The sequence below is a fragment of the Corvus moneduloides genome, chromosome 2, assembly GCF_009650955.1.
Source record: "Corvus moneduloides isolate bCorMon1 chromosome 2, bCorMon1.pri, whole genome shotgun sequence".
Classification (NCBI taxonomy): domain Eukaryota; kingdom Metazoa; phylum Chordata; class Aves; order Passeriformes; family Corvidae; genus Corvus; species Corvus moneduloides.
The window spans coordinates 90,518,689-90,542,273 of NC_045477.1; the positions used below are offsets into that span (position 1 = coordinate 90,518,689).

The 23,585-nt window shown below is 42.2% G+C and overlaps 1 protein-coding gene across 3 annotated transcripts in view; it reads right to left on the reverse strand.

The window, feature by feature from the left end:
* Positions 1–5,942: 5,942 nt before the first annotated feature.
* The window catches only part of CNGA3 (cyclic nucleotide gated channel subunit alpha 3), a 30,657-nt gene continuing 13,014 nt past the window's right edge, over positions 5,943–23,585 (reverse strand). The window contains exons 3-9 of one of the 3 annotated variants that reach the window (XM_032100308.1): positions 23,444–23,560; positions 21,827–21,979; positions 20,192–20,245; positions 16,357–16,488; positions 14,084–14,191; positions 13,064–13,170; positions 5,943–9,867 (exon numbers count right to left, since the gene is read on the reverse strand). In XM_032100308.1, coding sequence (XP_031956199.1) covers positions 8,459–9,867; positions 13,064–13,170; positions 14,084–14,191; positions 16,357–16,488; positions 20,192–20,245; positions 21,827–21,979; positions 23,444–23,560 — 2,080 coding nt within the window. In that variant the 3' untranslated portion in view covers positions 5,943–8,458. Of the gene's footprint in view, positions 9,868–13,063; positions 13,171–14,083; positions 14,192–16,356; positions 16,489–20,191; positions 20,246–21,826; positions 22,007–23,443; positions 23,561–23,585 lie in introns of all 3 variants that reach the window. The other 2 variants (XM_032100307.1, XM_032100309.1) reach the window with 2 other exon arrangements.

Here is a 23,585-nt window from a genome sequence, read left to right on the forward strand (position 1 = left end):
TTTCAGCATGCAAGATGGAGCAGGAATTTCTTCCAAGTTTAGCTATTCAAAATCAAGCCTTGCCTAACAAAAGCTGAGTTTATTATGCTTAGCCTGAGTCACAAGGGTTTGTGTTAAGTTCCTTACAGTTCTTGTTCATAGTTGAAAGTTTTAATTAAATTGTCATAAAACTCGTAAGAGCATCGGGGACTTAATATTAAGTTAATTTTAAGAAATTCAGTTTTATACTGTATCATGGAAGGGACACTGCTTTAGAAATAAGAGTTGACAACTGGCATTAGTCTTTAGACAGATCACTTCTTACGCAGATGAATTCATTAGGAAAACCATGAAATGTCATTGTATTTTTCTCCAGTGCTCCATCTGAAGATGTCTTCAGCTGTTGATTTTTATTGTTGTTCTTCATTAACCAAATTTAAAAGTGTGTGGGAAGATGGTTTTAATTGTAGATATACAAGTGTAGTTTTGTTCTGTTCTGCAGCACTTGTAGGATACATCAAGAGAGCGATTCTGATAAACAACTGAAGTTTGCCTAGTGTGCTTGTGTTTATGGATGTCTTGCTCAATATATATCCTGTGTTGGGAGTTCTGTGTGGGGACATGTCTAAGAGACAAGGACATTGGAGATGCAAGTGGAGGGTGGGAATCATTCTGTTTTAGGACAATAAGATTGCATTAGGAACTCCTACATTATTTTGCTGGGTAGGTTTGTGCATAGTTTTGAGACTTAAAAATTGAGACCAGAGCTGACTGAAAGTCAGACAGCAATTGCTGGAGCTAAACCTCTGCCCTTGGAAGGACAGACAGCACAGCTCAACTACAAACAACTGCACCTGCTGCTCCTGCAGCGCTGGCTCACAGCTTGGACTGACCAACGTCAAGTCAAGATAAAATATGCAGAGATTTGTAGCTCAACCATTACATGCAAACCTGACATGAAGCCTTTCTTGTTAACGTCACTGAAGGCTCTGGGGTATCTGCTGTGCCACTGATGTCATGCACAGAGAAAATCCTTTAAATCTGTCTTCCCACTGCATCCTTCTGCTTCCAAACCTGTACAGGACAGCAGTATGAGTAACAGTGCTCAGGAGTAACTGGCCATGAAATGGCAACTAGTTGAACTTTCCTGTTCCATGTTTTGATCTGCCATACATCATGTGTTGCTACCTTTGATTTAACATTTCCCTTTGCAAGCACTCTGTCTGAGCAGCAAGGGGTAAAGATCAGGTGAGCCAATATGTTAAAATTGAAGGCGTTTTGTTTCCTAACTGATTTTAATAAAAATGGGAAACTTGGCACAAGAATGTTTTCTAGATGAAAGATTTTTTTCTAAAGAAAAAACTCCTTTGGGCCATGCACACTGCTTTTTAATTTTTGTCATCTTTGCATGAAGAATACTATGAATTTTGTAGCAAGCCACCTGAAATAAAAGACATTTTGGCTTTGCCAGTTTGGGTACTCCAAAACAGACTTGTGAGCATCTGATAAGGGTTGCTCTTGCACTGTTTTTTTACACCTTGAATCTCTCTGGGGAGGGTCTAATTCCCAAACTAAAATCCCCAAGATGATGATATCCTTTCTAACAAAATTCCTGTCTGGCTGATTTGGTGTAGGGCTGGAGCCACCAGGCTCTCCTTTTTGCCCTAGCTGTAGTGGCCAGCAGCCAGCCTGGGTGAGAGCATTGCACTTGTGCTAGGATTTGTTCCAGACAACATTCTCAGGTCTTTCAGAAGCAATCCTGCTTCAGACCTGCAGCAGTTTGGACAAGCAGTGTTATCATCCAAGGCAGTTTTCTTGCTAGCTTTGATTTTGGAGGAGAGAGGATTTCTTGTGTGGTTTAGGCCCTAGGAAAGGTTTCCTGGGTTTGAGACTTTATTTCTGGGACCACCCCCATCCTCTGTTGCCACCTTCAGAGGATGGGTTTAGTCCCTTCTTTCTCTTTGGTGCTCTTGGCTGCTTCTGCAGGACAAGGGCTGGCCTGGAGCCAGCACTTTTGGACACCATGTCCTGCTGCAGCCCAGCAGTGACACTGGGGGCAGCTGGCGGCAGTGATTTGCCTGCTGCTTCCAAGCCTCATTGCTGCAGGGCTGTGGGTGGTAAAAATGGGCTCTTTCAGCAGTTTCTTCCTGGCATCTGCAAGGTGGAAGCCTCCAGCAGCCATACTCTGCTGTTTTTTACCTTTCTCCTGGGAATCTTGGATCCTGAGGATGATTGCAGCCTCGGGGGTCTCCTAGTGACTGATGGCAGCATCAGTCGGTCTCATCACCTCCTGGGTTTGCTCTGAAATTTTCCTTTCACCCTTCCCAAGTAAGAGTGAAGCTGTGTAGGACTAAACCCCCATATGGAGTAGGCAGCTCTGCTGTGCTGCACAACAGGTCTGCTCTCAGCACTGGCAGGCAGTGGCTGGGGAGGGGGAACATGCCCTGCTGAAGTCATTCCTGTCACCCATCAGTCTGGCTTGGGCCCCTTCTGGCCATCAAACTAAGTGTAAAGCAGTTTAGAAAGCTCTGCAGGGGCTCCCCTCTCTCCTTTCTCTCTCTGGCTCCAGATTGCAGCACCCCTTCTGTACCAGCCTCCCTCCCCCTGTGGCAGGAAGCTGAGCAGCTTGGGGTGTCTCCCTTGCCCAGCATGTCTGTCACCCCTGCTCTTGGCTGTGGGTTTGAACTGCCAGCAGCTGCCCCCAAGTGCTGCATGGCTCTTTTCTTGCTCCTTCCTCACTGCACTCATCCTTCTTTGGCTGCCAGTGCTCACAGCTGGTGCAGTCAGGTTATGGCAACGACAGTGTCAGCCTTGAAGCCCTGAATTGAAAGTGTTTCTCCTTGGGGCAGCTCATCTGTCAATCTACCTTGAGCCAAGAGCCTTCCCTGTGCTGTCAGTGCTCAGGTTGAACTATGCACAGAGAAGCCTGGCTGTGGCTGACCGGATAAATGAGCTGTGGTGGTAATTGATGTGTTTGGAAAGGCATGAGGTGCTTTTCTAGAACAGCTCTGCAGCTTTGTGCTGCTAGAAATAAGCTTTTTTCCTGACATTGATGCAAGTGTGGTCAGAGGCAGCTGTTACTGCAAAGAGATGAGGCATTGGGTTTCAATAGTCAGAACTTAAAAATCCCACCTCTGGATTATTTCCTTCACTGAGAGTACCTAAAGCTGTTGCTGTAAGAGAGGCTTTCCTGGGCCAAGCATTGGACCTGTGAACAAGCAGCCTGAGGACTTAATTTAAACAGCCTAAATCTACGAGTAATCTGAAAACAGTGGGAATCCCACTGCAGGAAGTTGGATTAATTATCTGCACTATTATGCAAGTAAAGTATTTGTACTTTGATGAGGAACTGGCAATTGGTTCTCCTAAAAAGAGTAGATCTTTACAGCACAGTTGATTTGAGTCATCAGCCCTGGAGACAGGCTACACAATAAAATCTTTTTGTGCTTCTCTGTCTCCTTCTCTGAAAAGGCAGGTAGTGCCTGTGGGCTCTTGCTATGCTACTCACCTAAAGGGGCTGCTCAGGTGTGACTGCTGTGGGGTGGCTCCCCTTCCAGGGCAATGAGAGAATATAACTGTTGACAATAAGAACAGAATGGTTTGGGGGTTTTTCCTTGTCAGGAGACTAAAGAAACAATGTATTAAAACAGACAAAAAGCTAAGAAATTAATAGCTATTCGTCAAGCTGCCCATTGCTCTAGAATACAGCTGTGCTTTCCTGATTTTCTGTGTTAGTATTCTTCAGTTGCCCTCTTACAGAAAGGTTGGTACCAGCCACCACAAATGCTAAGGAAAGAAAAATGAAATAGCATCCGTTAGTAAATTCCTTCTATGTTTCTGCACTTCTGGTTTTAGTACTCTACCCCAACTTACCTGTACAAATAAGACAGGTCTCTGTTAGAACTGGATAGTGTCCTCCTCAGCCTCTTGGGAAGACAGCCCATGGAAGCTGAGCCATTTGCACTGCAACTTGCACACTCCCTGCAGGAGCCCAGGTGATGTCCCAGCTTCTGATGAAGGAAGTCTGTGAGACCTGCTGTTGCTTCTGGAGTAAAGCTAATGTTTGTGTTCATCCTTAAATAACGGCTTAAAGAATGCAAGCCTTTCCTGCTCCCTCCGCTCCTAGGATGTGGAATGGGGAGGATTGCGAAAACAGAATAGCAGAACTGTATTTGCCACAGTGAAGCTGCAAGGGCAGTTGGCAGCAGCAAGCCTCAGCCCTTGAGGGTGAGCTGGAAATGATTGTAAAATCTGAATTTCAGAAACAAAAGGCCTGACCATTTTCAGCCCTAGAGCTTGTTCCTCAGGGCTTGTGTTCTTCCCTCCTCAAACACCCTTCTCATGCTCTGGACTGTGGATGGGGCTTGGGAGGAGAGGGGAGTCCCAGACTGACGGCTTTCCTCAGGAAAGCTGCCACAACTGCAGCCTTGCGCTTTAACCACCTGTATAGTTGCCAGATCCATTTAGTTCATAATTTGTTTTGCTCTCAGGGATACATGAGGGGTTTCTGCAAACGCTGAATTATGTAGACAAGGGTTTGATTCTTTCTGTTTGTTCCAGGTTGGAAACATTACTAGAACAGCTGAGGGACCTCGAAGTCAAGTGCAGATGCTGTCATCTTGCAAATCTTGAGGGTGAAGAGCAGCTCTCCTTTAGTCTGCCTGTGTCACCTCGCTGGACAACCTGGCCTCGGTTTGGCCTGTGAATGTCTCATCCTTGGTATCAGCAGTGATGCAAACACGAGTGTGTCTTCCAAAGCCGGCAACACACGGACCAGCTCAGAGAAAGCACTAATGCTTTTGTGGGGGAAAAGGACAATGAGCAGTTTGGATTTTAATGTAAAGTAGAGCCCTCTTATTGTACATTAATAAATATTTGGCAGGAATGAAACTCTAAAGCTGATGCCTTGGAGAAAAGAGTTAAAAAGCATAATTGTACCTTCCCTGGGCTGTTTCTGAAGAAAGTGCACTGTCAAGCAAACCCCAACCCTTGGCTGTACAAATACATCAGCTGTTTTGCTGTCACTGCTACTTCTGAAGTCCAGTTAATTGAATTTTCTAGGGTAGTTTTCTGCTGTAAAAACTGTAAAGTAGAATAATAGTAGGGAATGAGGGTAAAAGGATGGGGTGCTACTACTGAGAGCACTTCAGAGAGGAGCAAGGCTGAAATCATTTGCTGTCAAGAGTACCGGGTTCATAGCTTGAGAGCCTTTCCCTGGAAAAGCCCACTCTGAACAGGAGCTGGAGCCTGTTGTGCCACTCCACCACCTTTCCTCTCCTTTTGTATGTGGAGCAGATGTTCAGACATCTCAGACTTTGCCCATCTGGTGTCTCACTCTGCACAGGCAGTTTGGAGCAGCAGTACCAGCCCATGGCTACCCACTTAGGCCCATGTGAAGTGAGTGCTGTGGCCATTAAACCTATTTCTAAATACAAGGCCTATGTTCAAATGCTCTGTAAGCACTGCCCTGTTCCGTGCTTTCTCTTGGGGCAGGGTTGAAGGACAAGTCCAGCCCAGTCTGTGCCAGGCAATTTTTGGTAGGTGACCTGTGTGCAAGTAGCAGAAAGCTGCACGCAATTCTGCTAGACAAGACACTGTCCCTGCTGTGCCACCCTGCCTGGAGCTGGGAAGGGAAAGACAGGAGACAGGTGGCAGCAGCATGAAGAGCCTGGCAGGCTCTGCGCCCCATGGGACCTGGCACCCCTTGGGCAGTGGGATAATGGTCAGGCTCTTGTGCCTGTGTGGTATCTGCAAACAGGGATGGTGTCAAAAGTGGGCCCACGACCAAAGCTGTGTGCCAGCTGCCCTGCAGTGAGGGGAGACCACCATTCCCACTTGGTTTTCTGTCACTTCAGATCTCTGTTCCAGCTAACGATTTTCCGGGCCGTGTAATGTTGACATGATCAAAGTCTGTCATGAAACACTAAAATCTAGAGGGATATGGATAAGAGAAAACACAGAGGTGCTTGAACAGTACTCAAAGTATTTTAATGTACATGTTGTAGCCACATTAAAGAAGAGGAAAAAACATCTTACAGAGATGAAAGACGTCAAAGGATGTGATTTCATCATGCCAGAAGCTGTATGTTTCAAAGTGACTGAAGCCAATAGCATCAAAATGCTCTTTTTCTGGCATATGAAAACCAGATCAAGAGGCATGGAAAGGGAAGAGCAAACATGTATTTAACTGATAGATTAGGCTGTTCTGATCCATCAGGTAAAGAAGCAGTCCTGTGTTTGTAGGGTTTTTAAACAGGTATAAATTCGGTATAGAGTACTTTGAACAGTTTTACTCACCCTAGTGGACTGGAACAGCTGTGCTGTGTTGGGTAGACAGGTATTTACAGAGAACGATGACTGATGGAGAACATGTTGATATGCACAAAACCCCTACCAGATACCAGGTGGGTTTGAGTCACACAACAGTGAATGTCAGCCAAGGCGAGTGCAGTACCCACCTCTGTCACGAGGTGAAAGCTGCAAGTTGAGCAGCCTGTGACGGCACCATCGGTGCTCACAGGGGCACCCTGCAATAAGCCCAGCTCCACCTCAGCCCTGCCTGCCTCTGGGCGGGACCAAGGGCACTACACCCCTGCCAAAACCAGCCTCTCGCAGTTCCCCCATTTCTCTCAAGCCCTTAAAGAAAATAAGGACAAGATTCAGCTGATGGAGTATGGAGTAGCAGAGTGCCACTGGCCACATACAGATCTTGGCTACTTTCCAAACCACTTGTTACCATCAGTGGATATTTTGGTAACAGCAGTAAAGCCCAATTTAGGGAAGATCTGTAAGTGTAGTTGGCTTCTAGGCTAACAGTAACAGGAGTTTAGACATGGGCCATGTGTGGACTTTACTACCCAGTGGTCGCTTTGCCAGTGCTGTTGGCAAAGCCCCATTCCTTAATCACTGACAGATTTGTCTCCCTCATCAGGCTCAGAAATGTCAATAGAAGGGGAGAGCTGCTTGCCTAGCGACAAGGGCTTACTCTGAGCAGTAGTACTCAGTTTAGCAAAACTGTCTCTTTTCATTCCACTACCACCCAGTTACACCACCCTCTTCTCAGTGAGTTTCTCACCAATTTTCCAACAGGCCATCAATCCCAGATACTGTTGTAAGGGCTGAAAACAAAAGTCAGAGCACTGCCCTTAGTAATACCTAATGCCACTGGAGGATCCCATGCCGTACATGCTGAACAGCCTCTGCTACTCCATACTTTTCAAAAGCCAGTGAGATACAGGAGGATGAAAGTAACATAGGGAAAGTTGCATGACAGCAAAATACTGTACAGCAAAAAATGAAAGCTAGTATCTTCTGCATTCTCCCTAACTAATGGAAACATGGTAATGTGACAACTATTTTGGAGAAAAGATGGCAGTAAACAGCAAAGGGAGATGGAGTAGACATGCTTAGAAGAAATGAAAAGGAAGAAAACAAAGGCCTAAGTGAGTGGAATGACTTTGCAACACAGGGCTTGTTCTCCCTGCCTTTCAGCAACCCTGTTGTGGGAGCAAGCTGCCTGACAGGCAAGGAAAGCCTGCCCTGCTGGGCCATGGGATTTCTCAGTAGCCTCCCTCAGGGACTGCCCACTTGCCAGGGAGTTCACTCAGCACCCTACATATGGGAGCTGCATGCACCAGGGCCCTCTTTTCCCAGCTTCGGTGAAGCCATATTGCCCCAGACACTTTCCACCAGCAGGCTTTAGAGGACTCCTTTCCAAGTGTGGGTTTTACCAGTGGGGATGGAACTGGGCTAAAAAAAGCAGAAGGGAGGATCCCCCCTCTGTCCCCTTGTGAAGCAGTTGCAGACCAGCAAAGGCTGTCACAGACCCTGCCAGAAGGGACATGAATAAGCACTGCTACTCTGTCAGCATGGTCCTTTGTGCAGAGCCCAGCTCATTAGAGAGAATCAGACTAAAGCATCTGGATGTACGGCTATTCCGTACACGTGCAGGGTGCACTGCAAGAACCAGGTACCTGACACTGCTTAGCTGTCGTCCAACTGTTTGCACAGACTGTGAAAGAACAAAGATTTTGAGAAACCCAGACATACATCCATGTATTTAATCAGCTACTAAAGTAGCAAGTTAGAGCAGGGTACCCTATAAATATTTTTTAAGCTCTCAAAAAGAAAAGAAATTAATCCCTTCAAGTACAATGCCTTCTTAACGCATGATGCGCAGGAAGAGACAATGTGTCAAGACCCACAGGTACCAAACAAAACAGACATTCTGAGCATGACTTGTAAGAAACCCACTCTCAGTACAAAAAAGTACCCAAGTGCCAGACCAAATCTCCCCCAAGAAGAAAGTGACAGTGTTCTATTTACAAGAAAATACTGCTTCAGTTAAAAATGCTAAAAACCATTCTCTTGAGTTCATATAAAAATAATTATGTCTATGTATGCACACACATATTTACATACATTTATGGCTTTCAGTGCTTCAACTTTCTCCAATAAATGAGGAAATATAAATACTCCATTACTGCTTTTTCTCCTCCTCAGGTTTTTCAGCCTCTGCTTCTGCAATTGATAAGCTGCCACTACCATATTTTTTCACTCGGGTTTCTACTCTGGCAAGTCTCTGTTTCACCTTTTGTTGAGCTGAGGAGTATTCTGCCAAGAGCCTCGCAAACCTAGTCTGCAGCGTATCCAGAGCTACTTCAAGTCGTCCTATTTTTTCTTCCAAGTCTTTTGGGTCAGCTCCCGCTTTTGCTGCCTCCTCATCTATTAAATTGTCTTTCATTAGAATTTGACGTCCTTTCTCTTCCAGAGCCTTTTTGGCTTCTGGATATTCTGTGAGAGCTTCCATTAAATCATCCTTAGACAAGCAGAACAAATCAGAATAACCAATACTCCTAATGTTGGCTGTCCTCCTGTTGCCAGATTTGCTACCTTTGATGTTTAGGATGCTGATTTCACCAAAGTAGCTGCCATCACTTAGGACTACAAATTGGGTTATGCCATCATCCGCCACCACAGCCAATTTCCCCTCTTTGATAATGTACATTTCTCTTCCAATATCTCCTTTTTTGCAAATGTAGTCCCCAGGACTGAAGACTGTAGGTTTCAGTTTCAGCACCAGCTCAATGAGAAGTCCAGCTTCACAATCCTGGAATATACGCACTTTCCTCAGTGTGTCCAAATGGACATTGATGGCAATTTCAGCTTTCAACTTGTCAGGCAGATTTTTGAGAACTTCCTTCTCATCCACTGTTTTCTTGTTGGTCCAGAGGTAATCAAACCACTTAATAACCCTGGCTTCCAAATCCTTAGTCACTTTTCGGAATTGCATGTACTGTTTAATGGAATCCACTTTGGCCTGGAACTCTGCCCTGGAAGCATTCATGTTGGAAATCATAGAGCCGACATTACCGACAATGGTAGCAAAGATGAGCACGCCCACCAGGAAGTCGATGACCACAAAGAGATACTCCTCATCTTTCACGGGGGGCGGTGTTTCTCCGATGGTTGTCAGCGTGAGGGTCGACCAGTACAGGCTGTAAATGTACTTCCTGGACAGGCGCGCGTACTCCGGAACAGACACGTTGGGATACACCCAGGAGTCGGTTCCAAACCCGATCACCTTCGATATTGCAAAGTATATACACGCGTTCCAATGGATGATGATAAGAATGTATAACACGAGATTGCCGATACGGAACATGTTCGGATAATTTGTCCTGGTCTCAGTACGGTCAAAAAACTCGAAGAGCCGAGCGATCCTCAGCAAGCGGTTAAATCGGAGCTCAGGGTAGTTCAAACCAAGCTTGACATATGCCAGGTCCGTTGGCACAAGAGACAGCACGTCCAGTTTGAACTGCATAGTGCTGGTATAATGTTCTCGTAATTTCTTCTCGTCCTTAACTAGCAAGCCTTGTTCAAGGAAGCCTTCGGAGAATTAAAAGGATTTTACTTGTTAGAATAAAAATACCATCAGCAGTAGTGAGTGACTTACATTTCAGACCTGAGCATGTTAAAATTTGTACTGTTATGCCTACAGACATTGATACACTATGAGGTCATTTAATTGCATATTTAAATATTTCAATCAAGTTTCAAAGCTGATATATAATGATTAAGAACAATGACTCTATTATCACCGCAGTGCTCTCTGAGGCTTTCCACTCTATTCTGGGACAGCTGTATCTTTTTCTTGTATCTTTGCAAAAAAAAAAAAGAGTCTAATTTTTCATGAAGCAATGGCCTGAGTCATAACTAAAGTTAAGCAAGTATTAAGCAATTGCATATAAAATAGGAGTGGAGTATTTTTAAATCAATACCAAGTAGGTATAATGGATTGTTGGAAACTTTTTCCAAACAATATAGATATCCTTGAAATAAAGAAATACAGTTACCTCCCTCCCTAAATCATGTTTTTCCTCTTGCGTCCAATGTTAAAACTGACAGGATTTTCCTTGGTTTGCACTTTTTTGTGTTTCTAGTGAGAGAGCTACTAAGCGGAATTTCACACATCAATATTTCTTCATTACAAAGACTTTGAAAAGTATTAGATTAAAAAAATTTACGAGTAGATATAAACTGCAGTAAGAAACCTTTACTGCAGACAGTACAGCCACAGTGCTCTTTTGTGCCTCTGAGAGCATTAAAAATGTTCCACAAGGAACAGTCTATGCACTGCAATATACTTGCTGCAATTGCAAGTGGAGATAGCCAACTGTTGGCCAACCGGGCCACTCAGGAGAAAAAGTCCACTGAGAAAAAACCAAAGCATTCCCAGTATATCCAGGATTATCACATTTGATTAATCCCTTAGCAATCTAAAGTTTTCTCAGGGAAGTATCTGCATTTCTTTGTGCCCGACACAGCACGTCTGTATTTCTGGAATGTGTGGTATATCTGTAGATGCCTCATCTATTTGTGTGTATCTGGCTTTGGATCTGCAAACTGATGGCAACTACAAATGGAAGTAGCTCCCGTGCTATGCATGTGTTGCCTCCCAGAAAACTGCTGAAAAAGCTGGTCAAATATGCCCTTTAGTTATACAACTAAACAGAAAAGCTGGCTAGCCTGATGAATTTCTGATACACAATTATGCAAATTAACGTTGAAAACACCTTCCTCCTGAAGGGAGATAAAATCTCTCTGTTTTTTGTTCCCTTATGGAACTAAAGTCTTTTAGTAAAATCTTTTGAAAGCATTAGAATACAGGCTATGCTAAACACTACCAGCTGCTGACACATGAATCTTTTCTGTTTCACAGTGTACAGTCACCAAATAGGTGAAATGCAGTCCAACTGGCCCTGCAGCTAGACAGAAAAGCACCATGGAGAAGCTGATGATCAGAGTAGTTGTGGGGCTACCCAGATCTCAGTTCAAAGGCAGATCCTGCCCTCAGACAGCAGGAAGCCACACTCTTCCCCAAAGGCTTCCAGGGCAGATGGACCTTGCAGGTTCACAGGAAAAGGCAGCAGGCAAAGGCAGAGCCAGGAGGGACTGTTAAGAGAGTTGACAAAGATTTTGCCACCTAAAAGAAGCAACTTCTTTCTTGGAGTGCCTGGAACTGCAGCAGACACCTGCACTGATGCATTCGGGAGATGCATCCAGCAATTCTGCAGTTGCAAGCCAGGCAGCAAATTCAAATTCCAGCCAGGCTTTAACAGCCATATAATCATTATCAGGACAACTCATGGAAATTTGTAATTTGCCTTGCCTGGACATGCCTAATTTCTGCTCTGTTCTTTCCCATTACAGTAACAGATACAACTGCAGAAGCTAAATTTAGTTGGCACATTTGACATTTTAACTACACAAAGAAGATTAAGCCCTCCCATCCTGCCCCAAATACAGCAGTCTTGTGATTTAGGCTGGTACCTGAAACTGACTTTCCTATTGAAAAAGATACTTGCTAAGTTTAAGAATTTGGCTTGCCATGACTTGTGTGCTTCCCACATGACAGCATTTTTAGCCCGTCTTGTAATTATGTTTACAACTCGTCACAGGCCATAATTAATATCAAGCTGTTAGTATGACTTTAAATAAATAAATAGATAAAATTGGCAAGATGTTAAAATGAAAGATTTATAATTACTCTCATTTTTTTAATGATCAGTGTTGTTTTGGACCCTTTCAAGGGACGTTTTGAGGCTGTGTCTGTACCAGTGACGAGAATGAGACAGGAAATGTTTTCTGGCCCAAGACTAGCTACCACGACAGCTTCTATTCACATGTAAGTTCTTCCAGGCCCCTCCAAAAACACCACCATGAACAACACCCAACCTCCGCTGTCTTCCTAGCTGTGCCCAGACACCAGGTGTTCACTGGCATGGACCAAAGTGCAAGCACCAAAGTGCATCAAGGACTATTCAGCAACTTGGTGATATGGTTCATTGTATGTCATTACTTAGGCCTATATTACAACCTTGTTCAGTTTAAAACAGATAGCACTTTAGGGTTAGAATCTCAGCCTGCCTGGATTACAGAAACAGGGGCAAGAAGTTGAAAAGAACCACTTCACGCGTAGCATGGCATAGCCCTCACAGATCCTCTGGGTTCACACTTCCTCCAGGAAGGCAGGACCTAAGCAGAGGTTCCCAGGTTAAACCTATCCCATCACCAGGCAGTGGGAAACCCAGCCAGGACCTTGTAGAGGCTGCAAGAAGCACAGCTGGTGGCAGAGGGGCTGCACTGCCTGTTCCCAGTGTAGGACCTGAACAGACTGAAGTCTGAGACAGGTGCCAGGTCTTGCACTTGACCAACTCAATAACCACTTCTGACCAGGATGCTGCACAGCTTGGTTAAGAAAACAGCACTTGTGAGGTGCAGTTGGTTTCCTGCCCCAAGTGCCCTATTGTCCCTTCCCCACACAGCCTGTTACAGTGGCTATTCACTCAGTATCTGGCATGCCTGTTACTGACAGAACTGAATTTACAGACAAGTGAAGAGCAAGTGTTGGAATGTCCAGTCTTAAAAAAATCCAAACTGATCAGACATTTAATCTTCCCAAAGCCTCCAGTGTTGCGTTCTGACAGGATATTACAGTGGTCAGACCCCACAGGGGAATCTTTGTTTCCACCCTTTATATACAGGCAGCATTTGAAAACACTAAAATCCCAGAAGGACTCACCTGTTCTGAATCTGATGAGCATGTCAAGAAGATAGATAATATCAGATACATAATCCAAGAACAGCCACATTTTAATATGGTCCATTTGTAGCTCATCAAAGCAGGCTCTAAAGAAACAAAAGATTTAAAGAAAAAAAATTAGGCCAACTGCATAAGCAGAGTACTTGCATTATGTGTCCTAGCAGCATGTTAGTGCACATTTCTGGAACAGAAATATTACAGGCAGCATATCTCCATGCCCAGACATCTGCACACTGGAGCTATGTCCAAACAGACACCAGGATCTTTCAGAATTCAAAGGTGCTCTGGACAGGAATAAAACTCAAACACATATATGCCACACAAGTGCACTTATGGAGGATTACACATATCCCTACAATTAAAACTACACCAGATTTCACAGAATAAACATCTCCATGAAAATAATTCCCAAATAAAAGATTTTTTTCTCAGTGGCAAGCCATCCTCATCTCTCCCTACCATCTTACACAGTGTAAGGAAACCATTTCCACAGCCCCCCATCACTTTCACTAAAGCTGATTTCCACATTCTACCATGAAAAAAAATACTCGAGTTAAATCTTCGTGCCCTTCGAGCATCCAAAAGAGGCACTATATGAATTTAAGAGGCCCCACCACTGCCCACATTCCTCCCTTCTGTTGTCTCCTGGGTAATGAGAAGCCCTCGTTCCTGGCGCAGCGCTTAGGGAGACGGCTGCAGTGGCCAGGACACAGCTCAGCCGCCAGCCAGCAGGTGGCACACAAAGGCCACACCAGCGCTCATGAGGATGCTCAGGATGAGGTTGCAAGTTACATCCACCTGCTTTTAGACAAAAAGGGAAAAAAAAATAAACACTGGCACCTACTCCCAGTGGTACGCATAACATATATCCCAAGGGGTATATGAACTGTAAATCTTCTAGGTAAGTCACCCAAAAGATACTGCAGGGAGATAAGAGGGTGACTTACATAGGAAACATAGTGATTGAAATGCAAAATTGTTACTAACTAAAATCCGTACCTGCACACTAGCATACACCAGTTATAGAACACGGGTGCTGCAATTATGGTCAGCCAGTTGTAGTACAGATTGCTTGAAGGATCTATCACAAAGACCTCTTTTTTCTGCCTGAAAAGCAAAACATGCAGATTTACACTGAAAATGTAAGCAAGCAACCTGCTGAATCTCCCTATTCTTGAGACTGCTCATCTCATCATGAACTCACAGCTGCCTGAGAAGAGAAAGTATCCATGCAGGCAGTGCAGATGGGATACCAGGGAGCCCATCTGACAAGCTCTATTTCTTTGTTTGACCCAACTTCGGAAAAAGTAAGAGTGGAAAGAGAAACACAGACATTCGTGTCTCCCAGGCTGAAACCCACAGCCTTGTGTTTTAAGCACCACAATGAAAAAAAAGTTAATTGTTAAATGTTTCTTATGATCACTCTGGTTAGAAGGTTACCTTTCATCGCTAGAGAAAGAGTCTTCCTTTGCAGGCTAATTTTTGATTTGTAGCAAATTCTATTATGGAAATGACTGCATAAGCACACATTTGAACAAGTAAAACACATGTATTCAAATACATGTCTGTAAAAGTAAAAATCTTTGTGTGCATATGCACATACAGTGTGTGTGACTAAAGCTGAAACATGTCTTAGTATGTAAAGGCAAATTTCACACATTCACAGTCCTGGCTCCTTAGGCCTCACAACAAGGAAGTGATGCTAAAGGAAGCATACAGGCCTGGAATGTAAAGACTTAAATAACAGCATGACTAATGGCAAAGAGTATGCTCAGAAGTGCCCACCTCCAGCATGAGAAAGGTTGATATGGAATAGAGAGCAATTGGGCATGTAATCAGAGGAAATATATATTAGTGGGTTTGAGGTCCACAGCTGCAAAATTATTTCAACAGTAAAAGTGTGATCTATGGACTGTATAATAGTGTGTAGAATGTGTGAGCAGGCAGTGGTTGAATACATATTTGTGTGACTTTTCCTAATCTCCAAGAATGTAAATATATTAAAACGAAATTATAATTTATTTCATATTTGTGTGTATTTCTGGCATTACCATTGCTGTCAGCTGAATGTCCAGGTGATGTGAGTAAAGGAAGCAGCTTTAATCTAAAAAGTTTGGGTTGGACTTGATGATCTTAGAGGTCTCTTCCAAACTGGTGATTCTGTGATTCTGTGAAGTATTTACTTTACCATCTTCACTACTGGTTTTAAACCATTTCTTCTAGAAAACTGGTCACCACCTCAAAACTGGTGATCATGAAATATGGTCTTTATATGTCAGAGTACACTACCTTGTAGACATTAAAACATTAATTTTCTTTGACAAAATTTTTCAAAACACTTTCGGCTACTGCAAAGCTCAGTCTTTCACTACAGAGTAATTAAAGCCAAACGAGAGTGCTTAGAACAAAGGCTTTCTAACTGGAAAAAAAAATTAAAAGCTTTGATTAATAAAGACCTTAAGATCAATCAGATTCCATTTGGAATGCCCCCAAGTCTATATAGCATGTGCCACCATATACATACATATAAACCTACAGTATGTTATTCTAACATACTCCTCAACTGTGAAGTCCACTCAAATACATTCTCTTTTTATCTGCCATCATTGTTACTTTCAATCACTGGAAATACAAATGGTACCATATTTTGGTCAGCTTTAGGGGAACAAAGCAAGAACAGGATCCATTTCTGTCAAAAGCATTCAAATTACCTCATTTTGTTGCAGAAATACACCATCCCCTAACCAAGAGAAGCAAATTTTAGTGATCACTAGCAATGAACTGCACCATATTAAGTAATTAAATATACTAGTCAGTGAAATAACTAAACTTACTAGCAAACCTTTAATTTTCTACATGTAAGATATTTCTACATGGTAACATGAGCCAGACTTTTGGTTCATCTGCTCTGAATCGTTATGGAAATTCTGGAACAATGAAAAGTCTGTGCAGCTCTGCAAAGCAGGCTGCTGTCCTAAAGTGTTCTCATAATTAAAGCGTGATCTTCAACTCAAAGTAACCAGAGGTAGCTCAATTCCCTTTTACTGACATAGGAAGCTGTTTCTGAAAGATCTAAACACAGGTCTTCAAGATGAAACAACTTTGCTGAGCAGTTGAAACCTTCCCAAAGGGGAAAATGTATTAAAGATTTGACAAGCTAAGAATCTGCAGTCTACAGAACAACAGTTGTAAAAGTGTTACAGTGAAATGCTATACCATGTTCTGCAGTGTAGGAGACGTGTTACAACCACACATACATTCTTTATACTTACTCTTCCTTTTTCTTATCATCTTTTTTGTCATCTTTTTTGTCATCTTTTTTGTCATCTTTCTTTTCCTCTTTCTTTTCCTCTTTCTTTTCCTCTTTTTTCTCCTCTTTAACCTCTTTCTTTTCTTCCTTTTTGCTGTGCAACATAATGCAAGGCTTAGCAATATTACCAATACTGAGTGGTTAAGGGGGAGGGTGGAGGTTTGGGAAACTAGACTAGACCCCAGACAGAGTAGGACAGGGATCCAACTGGAAAAGAGGGTTTACAGGCTGAGACCTCTCACTCTGACACCACCACACCATCACATCAGGTAACCAGCTGGCTGATTCTCTGCCTTAGTCACCCACACCTTCTTGACCTTTTCACACATCAGTGTACCAGGCTGATTTTAAGTAAATGCTTTCAGTTTGACTGACTCTTAAGAACCCAGGCATCTAAAAAGAAACCTATCAAAGGATGACAGAGTGTGAAATGGCTTAACAAACTGTCAACTTTCTTTGCACAGCCAAAACCCCACTGTGACTGTCTGAAGCTTTCATGGTAATTATACAAAATGAGGCTAAATCTCCTCTCATGCTTATTTAAAACCAGCAAAATTTTAATTAATTAATTGCCTCTGCATCTGACTTGCCCCATTCTTAGGTTTGTCTGAACAGAAGAGTCTTGTAATATGTTAGCTTATGCAGACAAGCCCACAAATACTTTTCAAACTTGCAGAAAGTTAATGTCTTTCTCAAGATTCTGTCAATACTTTATCTTAAAGCTAGATTTGTTACATGCCTTGGTCAAGAATCATGTAATGTGATGTGAAGAACCGTCCTCATTTACACGAGCAGAAAATCCATCATCTGAGATCTCCTTCTTTTTTATTTGAAATTTGTCTAGTCCTTGAAGCAGAAAGTGTCCCCCTTAGACAGAAAAGCCTAAGAGTGCTCCTCACACTACAGTGTATGTGGGTAACGAAACTCCCCACACATAATGCCTGGTTTGAATGAATGCCATGGATTCCTGCTCCCTTGGGAGCTTTGTGTTCTCCTCTGAACGGCCAAGACTGGGTCTGAGTCTCCCTTTGCACTGGTGTCAAGCATGGACAAATTAGTTTAATGACAGCAACATCCCACAGCAAGGACAGAATATGCAATAATGCTGCTTGCAGGACTTGTACTTTCCATGCACACTTGCTCACATTGCTCAGGCCAGAAAGGTCTGTGCTGTGAAGGGCAGTCACATCTAGGAATGTGCTTGTTACAGGGAGAAAGGAGGGCTCCAAAGGAGATGACAGCCACCAATTTTAAGATAGTAGCAGCTTTCACCAACCAGCAGTGAGCACCTGTTCCAGTTCTCACCCTTAGACATTTCCATAGTGATGCACCACCACAGTGTTCTTTGGAAAAGCCAAGACTCATTTGCTAAAAAATGCTGAGATCCTCCACTCTGCCACATCCGGGGAAATACCTACCAAGCTGACCAACACCACTGAAACCTTCAAAATTACACAGTGCAAGGGAGTAAAACTGGAGGGGAAAAGAACCTTTGGCTTGACTGATCTTCTATTTCTACATGCATCTCAAATCAAAGAAAGAGTTTTTCATTTGCCAAGGCTGATTTCCTACACAGCAGTGGGAACTGCTGCTCAAAAATTTATTTCTGTCACTGACTGCCCAGAACTTTAACACTTCATTTTCCAATCTGCCCCCAAAACTCCTCCCCGTTTAAAAAACATGTCAGGACTTCACTGCAGATTACTATGCACAGTTGCTGCTGTTAGCATTAACATAGCTCCTCAACACTTCAAATGCCTGGCATTCTTACCAGAAAGGCAGAGTTACGAGTAAACAGAATTTTCAAAGGGTAGGGCCACTGTATATTTGTGGCTCTTGGTATGCAGGGAGAAGTAGGCTGAGATTGAGAATCCATCAAAAAGTCTCAGTGGTGGTGAACTTTGAATATTTTGACAATTCCAGCTGCCTCCTATGATTAAGTTTTATTTTTTAAAAAGTGAAAAAACTTTATTTCACACAACATCTAACACCAATACTTTTTTTTTCTGGCCTGAGATCTCCTATAAACTCATCTGTCAACTACAGGTATCTTTCGTAAGTGAGGTTCTTCCATTTATGTTGCCTCTGTTCATCTTTCTGTTGTGGTAACTCCCAACTTGTCCCACTCCCATCTACTTGCAGTCTGGCAGTGGAAGTCACTCAGAGGAAATGGCTGGCCATAATCAAAGACTTGAAAGCACCATGTACAGTTCCCCAAGTCCTGGCACACTTAGGTCTTTAACATAATGAAAACTCCACATTTCTTTTTCTTTACCAGTGACACTGAATAAACTGGAATCCAGTAACTAACAAAACAGTTTGTGTCTGTTCTCTTTGATCCCAACACAGCAGCATCCATGCTGTGTTTCTAAGCCGTGTGCAGCTTTAGACTTAGAAAACTACTTCATCAGCCCTTACAAAAACACTGTCATAGTCTTTGAATGAGTCAAATATTTGCATTTCTCATCTGTCAAGTACTTTGCAAATCAAGTATGTTTCAGACTGTTTGGCAGGTAGACAGACAGGTCTTGTCTTCATTTAAAAATAATGAAACATTGAAAGGATGAAAGTTTTGCCCAAGGTACATGAGTCATTGTCAGAAACAAAGTAAGGCAGAAGTATTTCTGTCCTAATCAGTCCTTTGGGCTCTGTCTAGCAGGCTTGGCTCCAGGCTTACAGCATTTCTTTTACACCAGTCTAAATAAAAATCTGCACATTTCTGTCACTGTTCACTGCACACAGATTTTCCTTTTGAATAAAAGTTATTATGCAAACCAAACCAAAAAGTTGCTTTAGGAGCAGGAATATCTCTTGTTCAGCTATGTGCACAAAGGTTTTGCAGCATCATTTAAAAGGTACAATTTAAACTTGCCTATGATAGAATTACTTGGAGAAAAAAAACCCCAAGAGTTTTCTAGAAGTATCTCTGACACAATCAGAAGATGTACTGATTATTTTTAAATTTTTTGTTTTCATCTGGAAAGCAATGAAAAAAATTCCTATCATTATGCATGAGAACAGATCTGCTGCTGGATACTAAAGAGCAGATGTGTCTTCAGATAGCTGTGGTCTAAGACAAACAACAAACATTGGTGCTGGGTGAATTTAAATTGCAGGAGCTCTTCACATTGTTCCATAAATTTCTCTTTGGTGTAACACTGTGAAATAGCTTGTCAATGATATTAAATAGACTCAAAAGGACAACTTCTGTCAGAGCTTCTGTGGCAATACCAGCCTTATTATGGTGCCTGTCACTCACTCTAAAACAACAGTACCTGCTGAACTGAAACACACACTTTAAAAAGATGCACACATAAGTGGGTTTTGGTGCCCTCATCAGTATCCACTTCTCATTTGACAACCTGAAATTTTTGGGGCACTTGATTTGCAAAAAGGGACCACTGTGTTAAAAGAAGAAGACCATTATTAGATATTAATATATGAATCTCATTTAAAAACTGAAAAAATAATGCATCAATTGGCAATGCAGTAAAATCAGCCAGCTGAACTACAGAAAGTAGGGACTAAATGCTTAGTTAAATTCACTCCTTGAGAGGAAAGGGTAACTTCAGACAAAAAGAAGTTCACAGAGAGCACAAAGGATGCTTTTCATGCTAAGAAAACTAGATCTTTCTCTATAATAAAACTATATTCTTAGGATCTCTATAATAAAAATATATTCTTAGGAAAGGATTAGGAAGAACTAAGGAGTTTACACTACAAATGTTACTAGGCTGGATAGGGAAAAAGAGAAGCTGCTGGTAGTAGAAAGGTCTTTGGAAGTTAACAGTACTTACTCTTCATTGGTGTTGTTGCTAAAGTTGACATTGAACCTGGCTAAGGGCCAGTGACTGCAAGCAAGTTAAATAAAACACATTAAAGAGTGTAAAGACTGCTGGTATTTCACACACGTGTTTACCGACACAAAGACCGACTCACGAGCTTCTCACATACGCTCTGATAAGATTATCAAGGTCCCTTTTTACTGCTTTGATAAGCCCCTTTGCATAACTACTTCAAGGCACCAGTTCCTTTTTGCCATGTGCCTGGCATACACATTTGTGACCACATCTGATGTCTGAAGCCTGTCCTTAGGCGTATTAGTGCATGGCAAGACGCACCTCACTATTTTTAGCCCTGTACTCATTGGGCTACTATTTTAAGCTTTCCTCAATCCTTTCAAGTCTTCTTCACAGATGCAGTGTCAAGGCTTGTGGATAAGTAACGAGCATACCTACCACTGCTGCAGAATTAAGCCTTCATGATACAACAACGGAGAGTTACTGTCAACCAGCAACAGCATACAACTGAGAAGGCTCTGAGAATGGATGCTCTTAAATTCACTTCAAATAGCCTTATACAGAGGTTTGTTGGCCCAGGATCAATGTAGTTCTCTCTAATTACTTCCCATCTGCAGTTGTTACTGATCCAGACACCTGAGAAATCAGGCAACAATCTGGCTAATTCAATAAAATGTGCTCTTGAGCTGAATTTCTAAGGAGTAGATCAAGTGATAATAATAAGGCTGTGCTGGACCACAACAAATCAAAGTAACCTGTACAATGCACAGACCTTCAACGGTTTTTGCTTTAATCTGAATTACTTGCTGAGATTTTTGAAATTAATTACTTGCTTACCTACCAATCTTTAATTATGCAAAAAAATATGGGACTCTCTGCTTCAAAGCCTAATGCCAAACAGAAAGTCAGCTTTTGTCTTAGGACTTCATTTTCCCATTTTAGCTGGAGTTAAATTTAAAACACTATATCAACCATTTATAAAGTAATAATAATTCATCAAATCAAAAACTGTAAACACATAAAGGCGTCTCTTTTGTTTTACAGGAAAAAAATTAAGACTAAGCCTGCCTTCCATACCAAAGACTGTGTATATGCTAGTAAGTGAAATCAGCATCCAAACGATTTTGTCATTTCTGCATCAGAAACTTTCTGTATTGTTATCAGATGGACTTATGAGTAAGTATAACAAAATAATGACACATTTTGCACAACTGCTTCTTTGAGTTTCCTAACACTTGCATATAATGCACATTAAGATTCTGAAAAAACAAAAGTAGAAACATCCTAGATTCTTGAAATAGAAATTGCATTCTCCCTCAGTCGAGAGCAGTTTAGCAACATCAAGTTGCGTATGATAAAATTCCAGTTCTGAGAAATCATTCTGCCTGAAGCAGCACGATCAAAATCCTTTACTTCATGATCTTGGTCACAGTGTGTTTGAGGGCGAAAGAGAAAGTCTGCTGAAAGTGCAGCACTTCAGTTAGTGAAGATTCCTGGGCAGCATTAGATACTCTGTTCATCTCCCATGCTAAGCTCCTTACCCTCTTCTTAAAATACAACTTACATCCTAATTACCAAGAAAACACCTTAACTTGAGTCATCTTCACTTAAAGTACAAACATGCCTTCTTACCTGTTTGCTCCCCCGGGCCGCTCACGGGCACCCAGAAAGGAGCGGATATTGCTTTGCCTGGTGGACACCTCTACGAGCTCCGGCCCTCTGATACGTTCTAGGAAAGAATCAGGCCTTTGGTCTTCATGGTGCAAGTGTCTCATGGCCCATGACCTTACAGATAAGACAAATCGTGACAGCCTGCATGGAACACACATACAAAATCAACTGAACCAGACAGGAACGTGAGATGCCTTAAAACATCCACACAAACACCAGCCCAGGAGTATTTTTCTCCACATCTCCACCTGTTACGAAATTAAATTTGATAGAGTAACTGTGTGAACCCAGTCACTTTCCACAATTTCACAGATCACTTTCTGCAGTGGATCAGAAAAATACCTCATGCAACAGTTCCCATTCTACTGTATCAGCTCTGCAAGAGCAACAGAATATTCTTGCTGAGTATGGGGCCTTTACATCTCAAAGTGAAGTCTATCAGATTCAGGTGTCTTAGATCCTTGAGAATTTCCATTCAAGAGCCATGTTATGCTACACTCATATTTAAATTGCTAGGCATTCATGTTTACATCAGAAACTTCTTTGTATATTCAGAGTATATATAACTGTAGCTACACACACATGTAATTCAAACTGTCCTGAGAAAGGGTAAAGGAAACTATAAACAAAGATTAAAATGCAAGTTCTCAGTATTAATTTATATATTCATGTGCTTTATTTTTACACAAAAGACACATCTATAATCTTTTTTTCATCTAAACTCAACTTCTTGCAGACTTTGTAATCTACATCTGGCAGTGTCATTATCCGACAAGCAAACAGGGAAATACTAGTTTATTCTCCACTACTCAAAAGGCTGAAGTGTAAACAATACTCTTTAACCCTAGTTTTAAAATAATTTTGTTCTTTGCTCTTTGAAAAACACGATGCTTAAACTGACTGTGATCTGTGCTGTGTCCAACAATGGTATCCGAAGGCAGAGCCCTGCAGACTCAGATGCAAAGTAGACACAATAAGGTTTTGAAGCTCCACTGGGACAGGTTTAAGTCCCAGTAAATTAAACAATTTAAGACAATGGTTGGCTTTAATTTTGCTGGCTAAGGCTCCAAATCCATTATAAACGTAACTGGATTCTAAAAACTGAGAGAAATTCTTGCACTCAAAACACAAGATCCCTCTTCTCCTCCCTTGCCAGAGCCATCTACCAAAATGGAACAATCATTATGTTTTATTTGATAGGAAACAAACATTGCATCAGCTATCAGCCAGAACCAAACACTTACCCATTTATTTTACAGTCGGCCTCACTTCATGCATTTCCCCAGCATTTAATGTATTTTCAGATACAATTATGTAAAAATAATTTATTTTTTTATATTTGACAAATTTGTTTGGGCTTATTCAGCCTCTCTCAGATTCAGAGATTTTTATTAGAAGTAAGTAAGTGATGAATCAAGGTCAAATGCAACTTCTGTTACTTCTTATAGACTTTCTTCAGCTAGACTCCATCCATTTTCTTGGAAAGCAACGGCTCTTGTTTCTTTGCCTCCAAATTGTGACCAGTCTCTTTCAGCAAATTGAACTTAATACTGGAAATTATATTAGTTAGTATGTTACCTTGCCATTGCTCCCCTGCCCGTGAAGGAGCTCGCCTGGGATTCAGGTACATGCCTTCCCTCCACAGAAACGACTCCCTGCAGTTCTGAGGGTGCATCCTCATACAGTGAATGGGTTCTGCAAAAACAAGTTGGTTTTTTAA